Below are 17,191 nucleotides of genomic sequence, written 5' to 3' on the forward strand. Positions count from 1 at the left end.
AAGAATTTTATTGAACTGTTAGATCATAAGGTGACCTCGGAGGAGTTTGGAGTGTTCAGGGGAAGGAGAAGCGAAGATAAGGATACCTGGTGGTGGAATGATGATGTCCAGAAGGCAATTAAAGAGAAGAAAGATTGCTTCAGACGCCTATACCTGGATTGGAGTACAGACAACATAGAGAAGTACAAGATGGCGAAGAAGGCTGCAAAGCGAGCTGTCAGTGAAGCAAGGGGTCAGGCATATGAGGACCTCTACCAACGGTTAGGCATTAAGGAAGGCGAAAGGGACATCTATAAGATGGCCAAGATTCGAGAGAGGAAGACGAGGGATATTGGTCAAGTCAAATGCATCAAGGACGGAGCAGGCGAACTCTTGGTGAAGGACGAGGAGATTAAGCATAGATGGCGGGAGTACTTCGACAAGTTGTTCAATGGGGAGAATGAGAGTTCTACCATTGAACTAGATGACTCCTTTGATGAGACCAACATGCGTTTTGTGCGGAGAATCCAGGAGTCTGAGGTCAAGGAGGCTTTAAAAAGGATGAAAGGAGACAAGGCGATGGGCCTTGATTGTATCCCCATTGAGGTGTGGAAAGGCCTCACGGACAAGACATAGCGACAGTATGGCTAACCAAGCTTTTCAACCTCATTTTTCGGGCAAACAAGATGCCAGAAGAATGAAGACAGAGTATATTAGTGCCAATCTTCAAGAACAAGGGGATGTTCAGAGTTGTACTAATTACCGTGGAATTAAGCTGATGAGCCATACAATGAAGCTATGGGAGAGAGTCATTGAGCACCGCTTAAGAAGAATGACAAGCGTGACCAAAGATCAGTTTGGTTTCATGCCTGGGAGGTCGACCATGGAAGCCATTTTCTTGGTACGACAACTTATGGAGAGATACAAGGAGCAAAAAAAGGACTTGCATATGGTGTTCATTGACTTGGAGAAGGCCTATGATAAGATACCGAGGAATGTCATGTGGTGGGCCTTGGAGAAACACAAAGTCGCAGCAAAGTACATTACCCTCATCAAGGACATGTACGATAATGTTGTGACAAGTGTTCGAACAAGTGATGTCGACGCTGATGACTTCCCGATTAAGATAGGACTACATCAGGGGTCAGCTTTGAGCCCTTATCTTTTTGCCTTGGTGATGGATGAGGTCACAAGGGATATACAAGGAGATATCCCATGGTGTATGCTCTTTGCAGATGATGTGGTGCTAGTTGACGATAGTCGGACGGGGGTAAATAGGAAGTTAGAGTTATGGAGACAAACCTTGGAATCGAAAGGGTTTAGGCTTAGTAGAACTAAAACCGAGTACATGATGTGCGGTTTCAGTACTACTAGGTGTGAGGAGGAGGTTAGCCTTGATGGGCAGGTGGTACCTCAGAAGGATGGATGAAGTGACACCTTTCGATATTTGGGGTCAATGCTGCAGGAGGATGGGGGTATTGATGAAGATGTGAACCATCGAATCAATGCCGGATGGATGAAGTGGCGCCAAGCTTCTGGCATTCTCTATGACAAGAGAGTGCCACAAAAGCTAAAAGGCAAGTTCTATAGGACGGCTGTTCGACCCGCAATGTTGTATGGCGCTGAGTGTTGGCCGACTAAAAGGCAACATGTTCAACAGTTAGGTGTGACGGAGATGCGTATGTTGAGATGGATGTGTGGCCACACGAGGAAGGATAGAGTCTGGAATGATGATATATGAGATAGAGTTGGGGTAGCACCAATTGAAGAGAACCTTGTCCAACATCGTCTGAGATGGTTTGGGCATATTCAGCGCAGGCCTCCAGAAGCCCCAGTGCATAGTGGACGGCGTGTAGAGAATGTTAAGAGAGGTCGGGGTAGACTGAATTTGACATGAGAGGAGTCCGTTAAGAGAGACCTGAAGGATTGGAGTATCACCAAAGAACTAGCTATGGACAGGGGTGCGTGGAAGCTTGCTATCCATGTGCCAGAGCCATGAGTTGGTCGTGAGATCTTATGGGTTTCACCTCTAGCCTACCCCAACTTGTTTGGGACTAAAGGCTTTGTCGTTGTTGTTAGATCATAAGTGGGTTTAAATGTGATTAAACGGGGACCCGGTTTACATCCTATATTACCCTCCTCACTAGACATATTGTGGTTTTCTAATATTTAAATTTCAGTTCGTCACAGAACATCAATGTTTAGCCACATACTTTTTTTGAGAAAACGCAAAAGACTTGCGTTTCTTTGTATTGAAAAGATAGATTTTGTTACAGCCTCCAAAGAGGAAGGATTACAGGACATGTCATCCCAATTGCTTCAATCATATAGATTGCTATAGTGAAACTAGACATTGTTAAATTTGGACACAGTGCACCAAGTGCATCATGTTGGAGCCTTAGTTCATGAGATGGACTAATCCACTTCATGTTCTTTGTTCTCTCCTCTTCAAAAGCCTCCCTGCACTATTATAAGACTGGAATTTGGCATTTGTTCAGAGAGATCATTGTTGTATTGCTTCATCTTGTTTCCTTTTGCTTGCACTTGTAAACTGTACAAAGTACTTCATTTGTGATTTTCAGGCTATGAAAGTAGTGAACACAATAAGGTTAAAGGAGGAAGTTGATTATGAAACCCTATATAAGAACGTTGAAAATGAGGTTGATCATCTCACATCGGAGATGGAGAGACAGCAAAAGCTCAGACACAGGGAGAAAATGCAGTTGGAGAAAAGGTTGAAAGAATCGGAGACATTCTTGAATGACTTAAGAATGACCTCTAGCATGCAAATAGAGGTATACAATGTTCTTTGCATTATATATATTCTTTTTCTTTACTGGTATTTACACAGCAAATATCTACCTGAAATCAAGTATAGGTTACATTGATTATTATACAGCCATCTTATTTGCCTTTTCCTAACTACCCACTACTTCACGAGAGATATGAATTCACAATAGGGCTCTGCCTAGTAGTTTCCTGCAAGAAAAACAGCTCTGCATTTATTTGTGCTATCTGGAAAATGGTTGGCTGTGAGCATTTAACAACAGCCCCTTCCAGTTCAAAAGCAACTTGTTTTAGAGAGCTAAATCTAACAAGTGATTTCTTACCCAGAATCTGGAGAAGGAAAAGCATCAATTTGAATATGCAGTCAAAAGATTGATGCAGGAGCTAGAAGAGAAGGAAGGCCGAAATAATGTTTTATCTGAGAAAATTGTTCATTTAGAAACATCACTAAATGAAAAGAAGGTAGCTCTTCTGTGCCACCTTGGTTCATACTATCAACATGTACTAACATTGTGATGCAAAATTCCTTTCCAATAAGTTTGCTGATCTAACGCAAAATTTGTTGATAGTAGCAACAACAGCTTGAGAGCTTTTCAACCACACAAATTCTTGCTGAAACAACAAAAACCTATGAGAAGAAAATGGGAGAATTACTGAGGGAGCTTGAGGAAGAAAGATCTCGTTCTGCTAGTATGAAGGGCCACTTTAATGTTCTAGAACAGCAATTGAGCGATGCTCGGAGTTCTGCCCAGGTATATTTTCAGAATTTAGAAATTCAGCCATGACAGTCACTAGTATGCTAGGTCATACCTCGTACTCTTTTTTGTTGTTTCATGCAGCTTTGCTTGGATACAATGTGCTACAATTCTCTTCCTATTAGGGGTGGACCCAGGACAAAAACGTCAGGGTCCACGTGTAGATCAGTTCTCTTAACTAATAATTATGTTTGTTGATTAACTAATGTTTTACCAAATGACTAACAAGATTAGACTAGTCTTGAAAAGTTTGTTGAGCTTCCAGTAAAAGACTTGTGTTTCCTGCCTGAATCGAAGTGTGTTAGGAGATCTGCTACCTTTTTCAGATCCAACTAAGTTCAAGTTATCTTTCAATATCAATTTAAAGCTCATGTTTTCAGTTATTTAAAATGGCACACTAAACCACATCATTGACTCCAGAGACCTCTCTCAATGTGCATGCTTGGAATAACAACCACAAGAAACAATAGACTCCTTGCCGTGAGTCAAAGTGGTCCTTGCATGGACTTTTAACATGTTTTTTAAACGGTTCAATCTTATATGCTTTTATTCTCTCTGATACTTTTTCCAATGGCTGTGCCAAATATATCCTTGCAGAAAGTCAAAGCATTATTTTAATATAGTAGAAATGTGCAGTAAGGCAAAGTCTTGGTGTGAAGCAAGTGAAAGCATTGTTTTTCTAGAGAAAATCTGAATAAAAGTAATCCCATGATTCTTCCAGTTCCAGGAAAATACGGCCCGTGAGTTGAAAAGAGAGCTATCCAAAATCACTCAAACATTTACCAGTCAGGTACACTCACTAGAAGAAAAAATCAGTCAACTTGTATCAGAGAAGGTATGGGAAACCAGGATAGTTCCTCTATGTAATATTTTCCATTTCTTCTAAAAATATGGCTGTGCGGTTTGTTTCAAAATTGCAAAATATCTCAAGTATTTATTTTCCCATAATTTCTTGTAGGAACTGATATATGAAGAATTGAAATCTACACAAGGAAAGGTGCAAGATGAAGCAAGCCATAGGCAGAGCCTTGAGGCTGAAGTTCTAAGGTTGAAGCGATCTAAGACTGATAATTGTGCTGAAGAGGTACCATTCTTTTATTATAACTCAGATGTTCTCATTCTTGTTTTATAATCATACTTATGTATATTTCTCTTTGACAGTCTAAAACATTATGTGGTATGGTTAGATCAGGATCTGGATTAGGTAGTGAGGCATTTATGCATAAATCAGGAAATTTGAAAGAGACCCTAGCAAGTCAGAGAGGTACCATTTCAAAGATATTTGAAGAAGGTATTTTTACATGGAAGAATACCAGCGCAGCTGTTTTCTTTGTTGGGGCCATCTCTTGATTTGCTTTTGTTCCAATTGGCATTCAGTTGGTCTTCCAAATGTCCTGGCTCTGCTGAAGTCTGAAGAGCTAGAGGTTCAGATTCATGCTGTCAAAGTGGTTGCTAATCTTGCTGCTGAAGGTCTGACGGTTATCATTCTCTATGTATAAATAACTACTGCTGTATGCATTTGCACAGTTTTCTAGTTTAGAATTTTGTTATTTATTGAAGTAGCATGGGCTACCCGTCCCCCTACCTTTTGCGAGAAAGGCTATCATAATCTGAATCTCATATTTATCTCGCTTTTAATATTTTGTTTTTTCCTCAAGAAATCATGAAAAGATTTTTTCCCATGTCCTTTAATTTGTGATTGCAGATATTAACCAGGAAAAAATCGTCGAGGAAGGAGGGTTGGATGCACTTCTGTCACTTCTGGAAACATCAGAAAATACCACAATTCATCGAGCCACTGCTGGTGCCATTGCTAACTTGGCAATGAATGGTACTTAATCTATTCCAGTTGCGTATCATTCTTTTTTCCCAAACAGATTATTAATTAGATTGCTGGCTCACTGCTCTTCTGATATTAGCACCATGGCAAATGGTTGTTAATACCTGTCTGCTTAACTGTTTGTTGGAGTGTCATTCCCACCACCCCACCCGTACCCACAAACAGACGTGCTCACAAATTTATTCCAAACTTCTTAGTCTTGTTTTGTAGCCAGCTAAACTAAATCCTAGTTTCTAGCTCTTGAGTTATGTAATGTTCCCTAAAAAAAGGAGTTGATGTTATGTATTTGAATTTTATCTCCATTAAGGAGAATGTTCCAATCAAAATTAATACATCGTCGCTTATAGAGCCTGAAGTGATCGTAACTTATTTCATTACCATTCTAAAATTTTGTTTTTGCAGTTTCAAACCAGGCACTTATAATGAACAAAGGAGGAGCTCGACTATTAGCAAATATTGCATCCAAAACTGATGATCCTCAAACTATGCGGATGGTAGCTGGTGCAATTGCCAACTTATGTGGAAATGGTACTGATTCATATAGTTACGATATTCAGTATGTTTTGAATAATATTCAGTTTATCTAAAGTTATTCTATTGAACCTGGAATCTAACATGAGATGAACCTGAACCATCACAATTTTTATAAACGTCTCCCAAATTGATCGACCGTAAACAAATACCAGACTAACATTCCTGGCCATGTCTAACAAATGAAAACATGTGACTTATTCTATGTGTATTTTTTTTCCCAGAAAAGTGGCACGCAATGTTGAAACAAGATGGTGGAATAAAAGCGCTCCTGGGAATGTTTCAAACTGGACATACTGATGTCATAGCTCAGATAGCACGAGGACTAGCGAACTTTGCAAAATGTGAATCCCGAGTAATAAGCCAAGGTTTGTGATCTGTTTATATTGAGCTCAGTATGGTTGCATTAATTATTAACTTTAAGTGTAGAACTATACCAACAAAAGGAAAATCAAAGCAAAGAAAATTGTTAGCACTCACATACTAATATGTTATCACCAAACAATTATATCCATTCATAGTTCACAACCTTCTGATGTCACATCTGCTTCATTGGATATTATGGAAAAACACCTGTGCCGTCTTCTCTGAAGATATATGCAGACTTGAATACATCAAACTCGTGTACTAGAACACTCGTTGTTTGTGAAGATTCAATCAATGATATTGTGGTATGCTACTCAAAATAGGTCACAAGAAAGGGAGATCCCTTCTCATTGAAGATGGCGTCCTTAGTTGGATCATGGCCAATTCAACCATGTTTCCTCCTTCAACGCGAAGACATATCGAGCTAGCATTCTGCCATCTAGCTCAAAATGGTACGTAGCGCTGGGGCTCGCCTTTTACCTTTGTGCTTTGTATTAGCTTGTCCCTTAGTCAAAGACAATAAAAATGACCTTGGGTCCTTAATGGAGATTGTCGATGTTGTATGCCATGTGATATCAAGTGTCTGCGCTCCCTTTTGCAGTGGAAAACTCCCGTGATATCATCATAACTGGAGGGATTAAGGAGCTCCTTCGCATATCAAGAGAGTCTTCAAGAGACGACGCTCGTAACCTGGCGAAAAAGGCACTAAATTCGAACCCAGCTTTCTTAAAGGAGATACAATGATTCTCATTTTTCATATTTACATTTGGCACATGATGTACCCATTCATACTTAGCTTGAGTAGCTGGATACTGTTACTAGGGTCTAGGTATTGAAATCTGTAGAAAACATTTGATCAAGCTATTATTGTAAGCGGTAAATACGTTTTTTATTTGGTGATCAATTCTTGTGCTCTAATGCACCTCTTGCACCAACTCAATGCAGCCAGAATACACGCAAGCATTGTTTCAGGAGTGACTTTTTTCTACCTGGTTTCATCAGGTCCAAATGACTTATGAAGTGAGCGATGCTCTTTTGCTTTAAATACCTAATTCACTTAGGGTGTACTTGGTTCGAGGAATAGGCTAGGGTGGTTATGGGTATCCCCAACAAGTTCTGGTAGAGATAGCCCTTCTTTTTGTTTGGTTGGGTGGGTGATGTTAGCCTTTTTTTTTTGCTTTAAAGGATGAAGCATGGTAGGGTTAACCATTGGAGTATTTGGTTTGAGGGATGAGTGATTGATAGGGGCTGCGGTGACCTTTTTGACTGAGGTGGTGAGATTACCTCCTTAATTTGCAGTTATTCAGTATAAGCGAGCAAATATGGTATGTACAATAATAACCTCAAAATTTTATTGAACTTCAAGATCATACCACATCAATTGAACTTCAACATCATACCACACCAAACTCATCAATAGTACAAAGTAAACTTGGACTTCATGACTCAAACCAAGCTTGAACTCTATTATATCCGTGATTTTTTGGCAAACGTGTTGCGCCTGATATTGGGGGAAATGTTCGAATAATCCAGTTGACCATATCCCTCCCCATACCTACTCACACATGAATGAAATGTGTGGCATCCGTTTGAAAGAACAACTATCCCAGTCCCAGGAAGGGATGGCACACCACCTTAAAAGGCTTAAAGGGCACCCTGGTGATATAAACATGACAAATGTCATGGGTGTTAACATTCTACAAAACATGAGAATGTATGAGAATTGTCTCGGCACCGAAAAAAAGATGAGATTCAGTAAATAATTCAATGAGTGCTTTCTTTTATAAGAAGAATGTCGGTTTGTAAGAAAAAAAAATTGAAATACAAACAATCCGGATCGTTGTAATAGATCAACTTGAATTCGTCTTCTTGCTCCAACATACGAAAGAGTTTCGAGATTAGGGACAAAGATGCATTGGGACTTTTGGAGACTCGAGTTTAAATGTTCTCCACAAAAAAAAGAGTAAAGAATATTCATGTCCTATCTTTGGTCCAACCCTAAAAGGATCTTCAGTAGCCAGGCAATTCAGGTTGTTCCGGGGCAGATATCTCTGTGTGCTTTGGTCATCAAGAAGAGTGTCAACTTTTGCATCGATTTTGATGGACTTGGATCTTGATCTAAGGGTGTGTTCAGTTGAGCTGTGGATTCTGAAAAATCTGGTGTGAGTCGTGGGAAAATTGTTGTGAACCTTGAGAAAACTGTTGTGAGCTGAGAACCATGAATTTTTTGAAAATTGTTTGGTTCAAAGTTGAAACGACTGTGAAACCCAAGATTCAATAGAATTTGTCTTTAATGCGGCTAAGAATGTTTATATGCTAATTGATCATAAAGCAATTATTTGTACATTGGTTAGTAATTCAATGATCATTTTGGAAGGAAAAATTATGACAATATAAACAATTAATTCAACAATGCATACGTATAGATCATATAAATTGAGAGTCATATGCCGTAATATTGTTATAAAAGACTTGGACCACACACGCATATGGTTCACACGATGATGGCCTCCATCACCATAGTAAACCTATCTTCCTCTTGCAAAACAAGCATCCACTATCCTAGTACGAATGTTGTTCATGGTGTCCTCGTTCTCCCTTGCTCGTTTTGGTGCCTCCTTTTGTAGCAATGGAGGTAGATACTCATCATTTGTGTTACGTTTATTGAAATATTTTCCGTTCAGCTTGCTATCACGAATGAAATTATGCAATGCCATGCAATGAATGATGACAACATTTTTGTTGAAATAGCCTAGCATTTTCAAAGAGACCTAGCAAGCAAACTACACTACAAGCAAATAACCGTCGTGCGCTCTAACCGCGGCGGTCACATGCTGAAACCAGCAATGTGCGATGCTGGAACGGCGAGGCGTTGTGCTGCGACAGCGACACCCGCACTGTGCGGGTGCTGCGACCGTTGAGGCACGGTGCTGGGATTGGCTGATTGTTTTGCTGCAATTGGCAACAATGAACGGGTGGCATCGAGAAGGCTGCAACCAGCAATAGTAGAATTTTTTGCTGCAGCCAACAGAATGCTGCCACAACGATGAGTGGTGAGCTTTTTGCTGCAATGGTGACAGGCTGTAAGTGGTGACGGGGACAGGACAACGCAACCGTGCAACAGGCAGCCCAACTGGTGCTGCAACCACAAGGGATCAAGCTGCAAGCACTGCCGTCTGAGCTACAAGGCAGAAATGGTGGAGTCGGCAGGGCGACTTCTTTCAACATGAGACGCTACCACGCGGGTGTTGCGACGAGCAGCAACACAAGAGAAGTGCTGCTACCACCCTCGCTGAAGCACAAACAGCTCATGCCAACTTTGACGCAAAGGGCACGAGAGAAGAGCCACTACCACCCTCGTTGGAGCACAAAGTTCCAGTCTCAATGCCAACAAAGGAGACAATTCAAGAGGGAGAGGGCATCCAACAGCTGTAGGAAAGACAGATCAAATGGCCCTGGAGGTGACCAGCAAGCCCTAGGCCGGTCGCCCAACTGCATTCCCCAAACTCGTTTGGTTGGCTAAAGCTGGTTGAAAAAGCACAACCAAACGGACCCTAAGGTAATCTACGGCACAACACACGCCCAAACTATCAGAATTAATTCAACCACAGAAATAACTTGGAAAAAAACTGAAGCAGGACAAACAAATTCAGAACTAAACACTAGCACCAAATCCAGCTTAACAAGGAACCACAACTCTCATCTTTTAATTACTTTTGGTGATCATTGAATAGTTTGATGCTACAACACGCTTGAATGCTTGATGGTGTAATGTTACAACTGACGAAGAGACTCCACTAATATCAGCCAAAGACACCCGCGATGAGGAGCGGGTGCACGACACCAAAGACGCTATTTCCAGCTTCTAAGCGAGTCCGCTACCAGGTTCACTCTGGGAACTTCATTTCATACTGCTGAGTGGACTGACATAACAAAGATCAACAAACCAGTAAATGAGCAAACTAAATGCGTGAGGGAAAATCTTAAGTCAACAGGAAAGTGGCATTTACCATAAATGTTGCAGTAATCATCTTTCCCGCAAACCATCTCCCTTGAAGTGCTTTCTGTGCACCCATGGCGGCCGTTATGCTATCGAACCGCAGGTACACAAAGCCTGCGGTATTTCTGCAAATCAATGGCAATACCAAAGTTTAGGCCATAAGAATTTCTATTACTGTAGGATACAGATAACAGTACTCAACAAAAAGAAGTGTATTTTTCTGCAAGAGACAAGGCCATAACAAATAACAAAAGCAGAAAGCTTCAAGGTTTAAAGCAAATGTACTATGATCCAACAATGTAATATTAGTGCGCGAGCAAACAAGAAAAATAATGAAGTGAGCAGGCAATGTTTCAGTCTTGTCTAAGATATAATCTACAAGAGAACTAGAGGATGTTTCAATAAAGCAGCATGCCAATAGTGAAACAAAAAGAAAGGATTCTGACAGCATGGCTCAACACAATTGCTTAAATACATTAATAAGAATCAGTTACTTACTTGTCTACAAAAATGTGTCTTACTTGGCCAAACTTAGAACATTCTTCTCGAACATCATCTCTAATATCTAAATCAAAATCAGGATCCGTCTGCAACAAAAAATTGAAAATGTTATCAGATAGTTTTTGTGTTGAACCAAAGGGAGATCAAAGCTCCTCCAGGCTATATAACAAGAAAATATTGACAGTTGGCGGCAATAAGAATAACAATAATTCATTAGTTAAATACCTCCACAGCTGGATCAAACATATTCTTGAGCAATAGGCATTCACTAGGTGGAGCCGTGTCAACGGACTGGGTAATAACCGGAATAGATGCCCCTGGAATTAAACCAAGACCAGGCACTGTAGGCTGTAGCACAGGACCGGTTGCAGGAGCACCAAGAACTGACACAGGCGGTAATGCCACGGCAGAAGCACCCAACCCAGAAGTCAAACTGTAGATTGGCAGATTAAAAAGAAAGGCGATATTAGATGAGAACATTATGTAGAGATATGCAGATACCAAGATATCAAAAAAATAAGGTGTTTATGATAAACTCATGACGCACAACAGTTTTTTAAACTTGGAAAAGAAATCTTAAAAGCGTCATGGCACAGATTTCTTAAAAGCTAACTTATTAATATTTGCAAGAGCCCGAACATCACAAGAATATAAAGGTATTTTAGCAAGCTTTTCTTTCATGCGTTAAGCATTCATCATTCACACATGATAATAACAAAACATTATCTTACCACAGTTTTAACATATAACATGTGAACAGTAATAACTCTTCAAATTGTCAATGCAATTGATAGTGGATGTTACTGTTGCAGTATTTTCCTCATTTATCAAGTGATCACTATTCACATGTTAAATGTTAGAACTGTAGTACAACAGAATATTTTAACCAAACCAAGTACACCAAAGAGTTGGAGGAGGTCCATGGAGAATGACCTTCACAAACTAGATATATATGGTAACATATGTTGTTGTAGTGGTGGACGAATCCTGACGATAATATAGTAGAGGTCAATAACGAAAGATTTGGATACGAATTATTGGCACTCTTACAAGTAATATAATGTACATTCTATACTACTCAACCATCAACTGAAGGCTATGCAGCCTCTATCATAAGCTTTGTGGAACAAGGAGAACTTGTATCCAATCATACATACAAGTAAGCATCTACAGTTGTATGTTTCATTTCAAATGTCAGAAGTTCAGAACTATCTTGAGGTTATGACATAATTTAGGATGGATGGGATTATGTGAAAAGCTCAAACTAACACGAACAAATATTTGAGTTTGCATGTATAGAAATAGCATAACAGGGACTAAACTATATATTTGATCTAAAATAGCAAAACAGACTAAATAACTCGCGGGTAGAAAGAGACATAAATGATAGATAAGATTGTAACATAGTCATACAAAGAATGGCAAGGACAATATAAAGACAAAAAATATCATCGACTTGACAGAAATATACCTGGTGGTAGCGCCACTACGGTCCAGTTTCTGCATAAGAAGAGCTCGCGAGCTAGCATTCAGTGCCTGCATGCATGCAGACAAGTCAAACGATGATATTAAACTATCTTAGATGACATTTGAAAACAGATCTTGAGCTGGTGTAATGGTACTTATATTGGATCGGAGGGAGTAACTTCTAAATGATTCCTCAGAAAAAATATGACAATGGAAAGGTGCTTTGGCATATTTTATAAAGCAAACAAGAATGTGTGCAATGGCTATTGTGCATCAACTTCTAAATATGTAAAGACAGGACATACAGTGAGCAGCAACATCATGTCACCCATTTTATAAACTACTCCCTCCGTTCGGAATTACTCGTCCAAGAAATGAATGTATCCAGATGTATTTTAGTTGTAGATACATCTATTTTCATCCATTTTTGTGACAAGTAATTCCGAACGGAGGGAGTAGAAATCTGAGAACCGAGGCAGCGGCATGGTTGGATAAAACAAATTTGCTGCGAAAGAGTTATACAGGTGTGGATACTAAACATACGCAATGGTACAGTATTTTAATACCATGATGCAAAAATCCTTTATAAGGAATACGATACATCATGTCCCAAGAAACCCAACTTAAAAAACAGAAAACATATATATGTACAAAAACTCCCAGTAATAAAGAATGTCTCGTAGAAATAACACCCACCAAGCCTCCACCTTCATCATCATCCAAATCGCCTGCAGTTGCCCCACTGGCTTGCACTCCCGGTTGCTCCGTCACAGCTGAAACCTGGTCATGATATTTGATTAGCATATAGGCATGTGGTGTAACCCATAATTTAAGCAGTTAAAAGTTACAACAACCAAGTGGGTGGCAGGTAACCCAAAAGAAAATGCTCACCTTGATTACTTTTCCAGCAATATCAAGTTGACCATTTAAACTCTGAGCAGCTTTTGCATCTTCCAGCCGTGCAAACTAAGAAATGAGATGGAGCAGAGTGAGAAACAGCAAATTACGCACAAACAGAAGAATGAACTGCTTCATAACAAAATACAAACCTGCACAAAACCAAAACCTTTACATAATCCAGTAAGTGGGTCTACGGGCAGCTGGACAAGCTCAACCAGTCCAAATGGTTCAAAGACCTGGAAAAGTGAACCCTTAAATAATGGTACACACATCACATAACAAGGATATGTAAGCAGCAGTAACATGTATGACCCTATAAAACAAAATCAACAACCACTAGTAAGGAGTTTTCAGTTATGTAAACTTCAGAAATAATAATTTTGTTTTCATGCGCAACAGGGTTATCATAAATCTGCACATATAAACTATATGCTTGATTATTACCAGTCTCAATTGCTCCTCTGTAATATTGGAGTGAAGATTTCCAACATACAACTTCCTTGCCCCACCTGAAGCTGCTACACTTGATGAAGCATTGGACTGAACAAGATTCTTTTCAGCCTCTGATGGCTTAACGTCCACTGGTTGACCAAGAAGCGGCTGACCTCTAAGAGCAATCGCCATTGGAACCGACATAGCATCATAAAATTCAATGTACCTGACCATGCAAGAACATTAAAATTAGATTATCAGCTGTCAACAAGGCCATCTTTATTTCTAGGGCCAATATCACGTGCTCCAAACAATATGCTGCAAGACGCTGTTATCCCTAAAACAATGGCTGTTCACACGAATCAATTGAAAATGTGAAACAGCCGTGTTTTATATTTAACACTGTGCGGTCAAAATATGTATGTGTTCTATCTTCTGTCCATCATCACAACAAAATAAAATAAAATTGGGAACAGCAAGGGTGCAATGGTAACAAAAGAATTGCAAGACAATGCACAGCAAATATGATACACATTAAATACTCACCCAACGCCTTTAGAACGTCGTGAGTTTCGATCCATTATTAAGCGTACATCCCGGACCTAGAAAAAAACACGACAAAGATTAAAAAAAGATCAATAATGCACTAAATAGTGATAGATGAATATCAACAGAAAATATCTTATCACTGATTCATCAGTTAGGTTTGTGTTCATCTAATTAGAAAATAATAATCCTCTTTAACAGAACCAGCTTATTATTATCTGTTTAATTTAAGAGAAAGTTCAGCGAACTGACGTTGTGTATAGTGTACATATCATAAGTATTCCACTATCCTAAAGAACAAAACAAGATAAACAGGGTGATTACTAGTAGAACAAAAAGGGTGTAAAAATAGGAGGCTTGCCTTCCCGGCCCTTGAGTTAAAGAACAAACAAGATAAACAGGGTGATTACTACTAGAACAAAAAGGGTGTAAAAGGAGAGGCTTGCCTTCCCGGCCCTTGAGAAGAACTCATACACATCTCTTTCATCCGCCTTCAAAGATAGCTGTCATTATGCTTATAAACATTAGCTTCGACACAGAAGTTCTCAAAATTGCATATACCAAAAGGCTGAATATGTTAGCTTGTTAAATGAACACAACCTGGAAGGCAAATACAGTTCTTTGATCTCTTTCTGGATCTGCTTCAGGTTCGGCACCATCTTCTTTCCTACGTCTGCAAACAGAAAAAAAATCATAAGCATGGATATATAGGAAAACAAAAACACAGAATACAAATCAGAACCTACATAATATCATCAGCTCAAATAATTTACAGCTATACATCATACTAACATTCTCCCCATTTATCGATACAAATACAGGCAAAGAGTCAAGAAGCTACATGACCATGACAAAAGTGACACGTGTTGGAACTTTGAAACAGGGAATTGGCATTACCACCCATTGCCAAATGAAATAGTCTCACTACTCAGTTGTGTCTCCTCGCTCAATTTCAAAGTAAGGGAAATTTGCCATGAGGACACCCTTGTAGGCAAGCAAATGAATGACCATCATGCTTGAAATGCACAATCTCAAGGATAGGACTCAACATATACTAGTGAGTTAAGAATTTTGATCCTAACGAAAACAATGAGATCTTGATTACTGGATGGGCTATTGACGAGCTAATAAATGGATGAAATTGTTTCCAGGAAGAGCTCAAATCCAGAATTTCTTAGGAAGCAATTACGTAGTCAAACTCTATACCTGACTATCCAATGAAATTTTCAGTAAGACACAGACAGACAAGTCAATCCTATGCCAGATTGAGAAAGTAAACAGAGGAAGAAACTTCAGGAAGATAAAGAGCATTAACGGCTATTTTGAATGCTAGAACAGATGAATTTTTAGCACGCCCACCACTGCAGTCAGTGTCACGAAAGGGAAAAAACAGACACCCAGCAAATCAACATCCTATCGGGTCGGAAGAAAAGGGTAAGCCCTGCATTGTAAGACACATGCGATTGTTTAGGTAACTTGACTTTAATATCTCCTGCAAAGAGGGAGCAGAAATTAAAAGTCTTGTTTGTGCAAGGGGACAAACATTGAGTCCTCTTTACAATAAGAGGCAATGCTTCAGTGAAAAATCCCAACACACCCCTTCATCGGAATTCTGCAACAGGAGAAATATAGTTCAGCCTTGTGTTCTGGATGCAGGAAATCTGTAATCACAGATGTCGTCATTGCTCTCAGAAACACGCTACCGCGCAAAACCGCAAAATGACATCATCACGTATAGATTTCCAGATTCATTATCCTATTATGCTATGCCAACTTCATATAGGAACTCAAAATAAATCACCTTATATCCAAGGTCGGGCTCAATATCAAGACCAACTGGAGACTGCACTAGCACATTGAATCTGCAGGTTCCAATACTATTGTTTAATTGTATTACTTTGAATAAACCAAGGTATATATGACATAAGAAAATTTAAGAAACACAACTAAACACTGGCTGCGGTCTGGTAGAGGAAAAGTACTAAGTGAAAATTTGATGCTGTAACTGCGCAAATATCAGCAAACACATCATCCCTTTCCAATCCTAAGGCCGGTATATGCGCGAGCCAGAACACACAAACCCAGATATACCATGTCACTATTAGAAAGCAATTCCGATAAAGTTCAGAGTCATGAATTGGCACCTGACGTCACGGTCACGGAAGTCGCGCTCACGGAAGCGCTCTCGCTCTCGCTCGCCGTCATCACGACGACGCTCCGACCGGCTGCGGCTCCTCCGCTCCCTCTCCCGCTCCTTCTCCCGCTCGCGGTCGCGGTCGCGGCTCCTCCGCTCCCTCTCCTTCTCCCTCTCCCGCTCGCTCTCCCTGCTCAGCCTCTCCTTCTCCCTCACGTCCCGGTCCCAGCGCTCCCGGCTGCTGCGGTGGCGCTCCCGGCTCTCAAGGTCACGGTCGCGGTCGCGGTGCTCGGAGCGAGAGCGCTTGGACCGGCGCTCGCCGTCGTCGCGGTCCTCCCCGTCGCCGGCGCTGCTCCGGCGGCGGGAGCTGCGCTCCTTCCCGTCGGATCCGTTGGCCGGGGCCGCCGCGGAGGCCTCGACCGTCTTCTCGAGGTACTCGTACTCGTCGAAGTCCATGGCGATGACGAGGTGGAAACCCTAGATTCGTGGAGAGAGAAAAAGACGCGCCGCGGCTAAACCCCAGCCCTCGGCTTTTCTATCGGGAGGATGAACGAATTTTCGCAGTGCTGACTGCTGGACCACAGCCCGTGTCTTGTCGGTTCTGGTGGTAGGGTTGAGCACGGGAAATCTCTTGTTGGACTCTGAAACTTACGGCCTGGGCTGGATTGCCTAATTAATACACGGTCTCGACGAAAACTTTGGGCCTCTAGGGCAACAACCCAAAAGAAAGATTTTCTTTTAGCCAAACCAGGAAGAATTTTCTTCTATTACTATAGTATATACAATTTTCTTCAATTTTTGAATTTGAACTAGCATCCCCTGTGTTGTACTCCCTCCGTCCGGAATTACTTGTCATCAAAATGAATGAAAATGGATGTATCTACAAGTAAAATACATCTAGATACATCCATTTCAATGACAAGTTCCGGACGGAGGGAGTAGAAAGCAAAAAT

General features: G+C 40.5%; 2 protein-coding genes across 4 annotated transcripts in view; one reads left to right on the forward strand and one right to left on the reverse strand.

Moving 5' to 3' along the window:
- Positions 1–7,198, forward strand: part of LOC119291433 (kinesin-like protein KIN-UA) — a 12,198-nt gene extending 5,000 nt beyond the window's left edge. For both annotated transcript variants that reach the window (XM_037570191.1, XM_037570190.1), the window contains 12 exons: positions 2,562–2,774; positions 3,094–3,228; positions 3,339–3,518; positions 4,243–4,356; positions 4,480–4,605; positions 4,683–4,812; positions 4,899–4,991; positions 5,227–5,352; positions 5,764–5,889; positions 6,117–6,260; positions 6,582–6,710; positions 6,860–7,198. In XM_037570191.1, coding sequence (XP_037426088.1) covers positions 2,562–2,774; positions 3,094–3,228; positions 3,339–3,518; positions 4,243–4,356; positions 4,480–4,605; positions 4,683–4,812; positions 4,899–4,991; positions 5,227–5,352; positions 5,764–5,889; positions 6,117–6,260; positions 6,582–6,710; positions 6,860–7,002 — 1,659 coding nt within the window. In that variant the 3' untranslated portion in view covers positions 7,003–7,198. The remainder of the gene's footprint in view (positions 1–2,561; positions 2,775–3,093; positions 3,229–3,338; positions 3,519–4,242; positions 4,357–4,479; positions 4,606–4,682; positions 4,813–4,898; positions 4,992–5,226; positions 5,353–5,763; positions 5,890–6,116; positions 6,261–6,581; positions 6,711–6,859) is intronic.
- A 2,708-nt stretch (positions 7,199–9,906) lies between these two features.
- On the reverse strand, positions 9,907–16,803 carry LOC119291435 (RNA-binding protein 39-like). Of its 2 annotated transcripts, none has more exons than XM_037570192.1 (13): positions 16,249–16,803; positions 14,705–14,777; positions 14,551–14,607; positions 14,105–14,160; positions 13,571–13,784; positions 13,276–13,362; positions 13,118–13,192; positions 12,923–13,006; positions 12,231–12,295; positions 10,985–11,192; positions 10,757–10,845; positions 10,269–10,383; positions 9,907–10,181 (listed from the first exon to the last, which is right to left on the reverse strand). In XM_037570192.1, the coding sequence occupies exons 1-13, from the start codon at positions 16,692–16,694 to the stop codon at positions 10,146–10,148; spliced, it is 1,605 nt and encodes a 534-aa protein (XP_037426089.1). In that variant the 5' UTR covers positions 16,695–16,803; the 3' UTR covers positions 9,907–10,145. The 2 variants fall into 2 exon arrangements, with proteins under 2 accessions (XP_037426089.1, XP_037426090.1); XM_037570193.1 differs by lacking the exon at positions 16,249–16,803 and adding an exon at positions 15,464–15,648.
- Positions 16,804–17,191: the final 388 nt, after the last annotated feature.

Source organism: Triticum dicoccoides, chromosome 4B (genome assembly GCF_002162155.2).
Source record: "Triticum dicoccoides isolate Atlit2015 ecotype Zavitan chromosome 4B, WEW_v2.0, whole genome shotgun sequence".
Lineage (NCBI taxonomy): Eukaryota > Viridiplantae > Streptophyta > Magnoliopsida > Poales > Poaceae > Triticum > Triticum dicoccoides.

Bases quoted from the DNA above. Each gene is read 5' to 3' on its own strand.
- LOC119291435 (XM_037570192.1), bottom strand. From the start codon at position 16,694: ATGGACTTCGACGAGTACGAGTACCTCGAGAAGACGGTCGAGGCCTCC. The intron at 13,193-13,275 runs GTTTGTATTTTG...CTCATTTCTTAG, and splicing joins AAGGTTTTGGTTTTGTGCAG to TTTGCACGGCTGGAAGATGC. The intron at 12,296-12,922 runs GTGGGTGTTATT...GCATGCATGCAG, and splicing joins ATGATGAAGGTGGAGGCTTG to GCACTGAATGCTAGCTCGCG.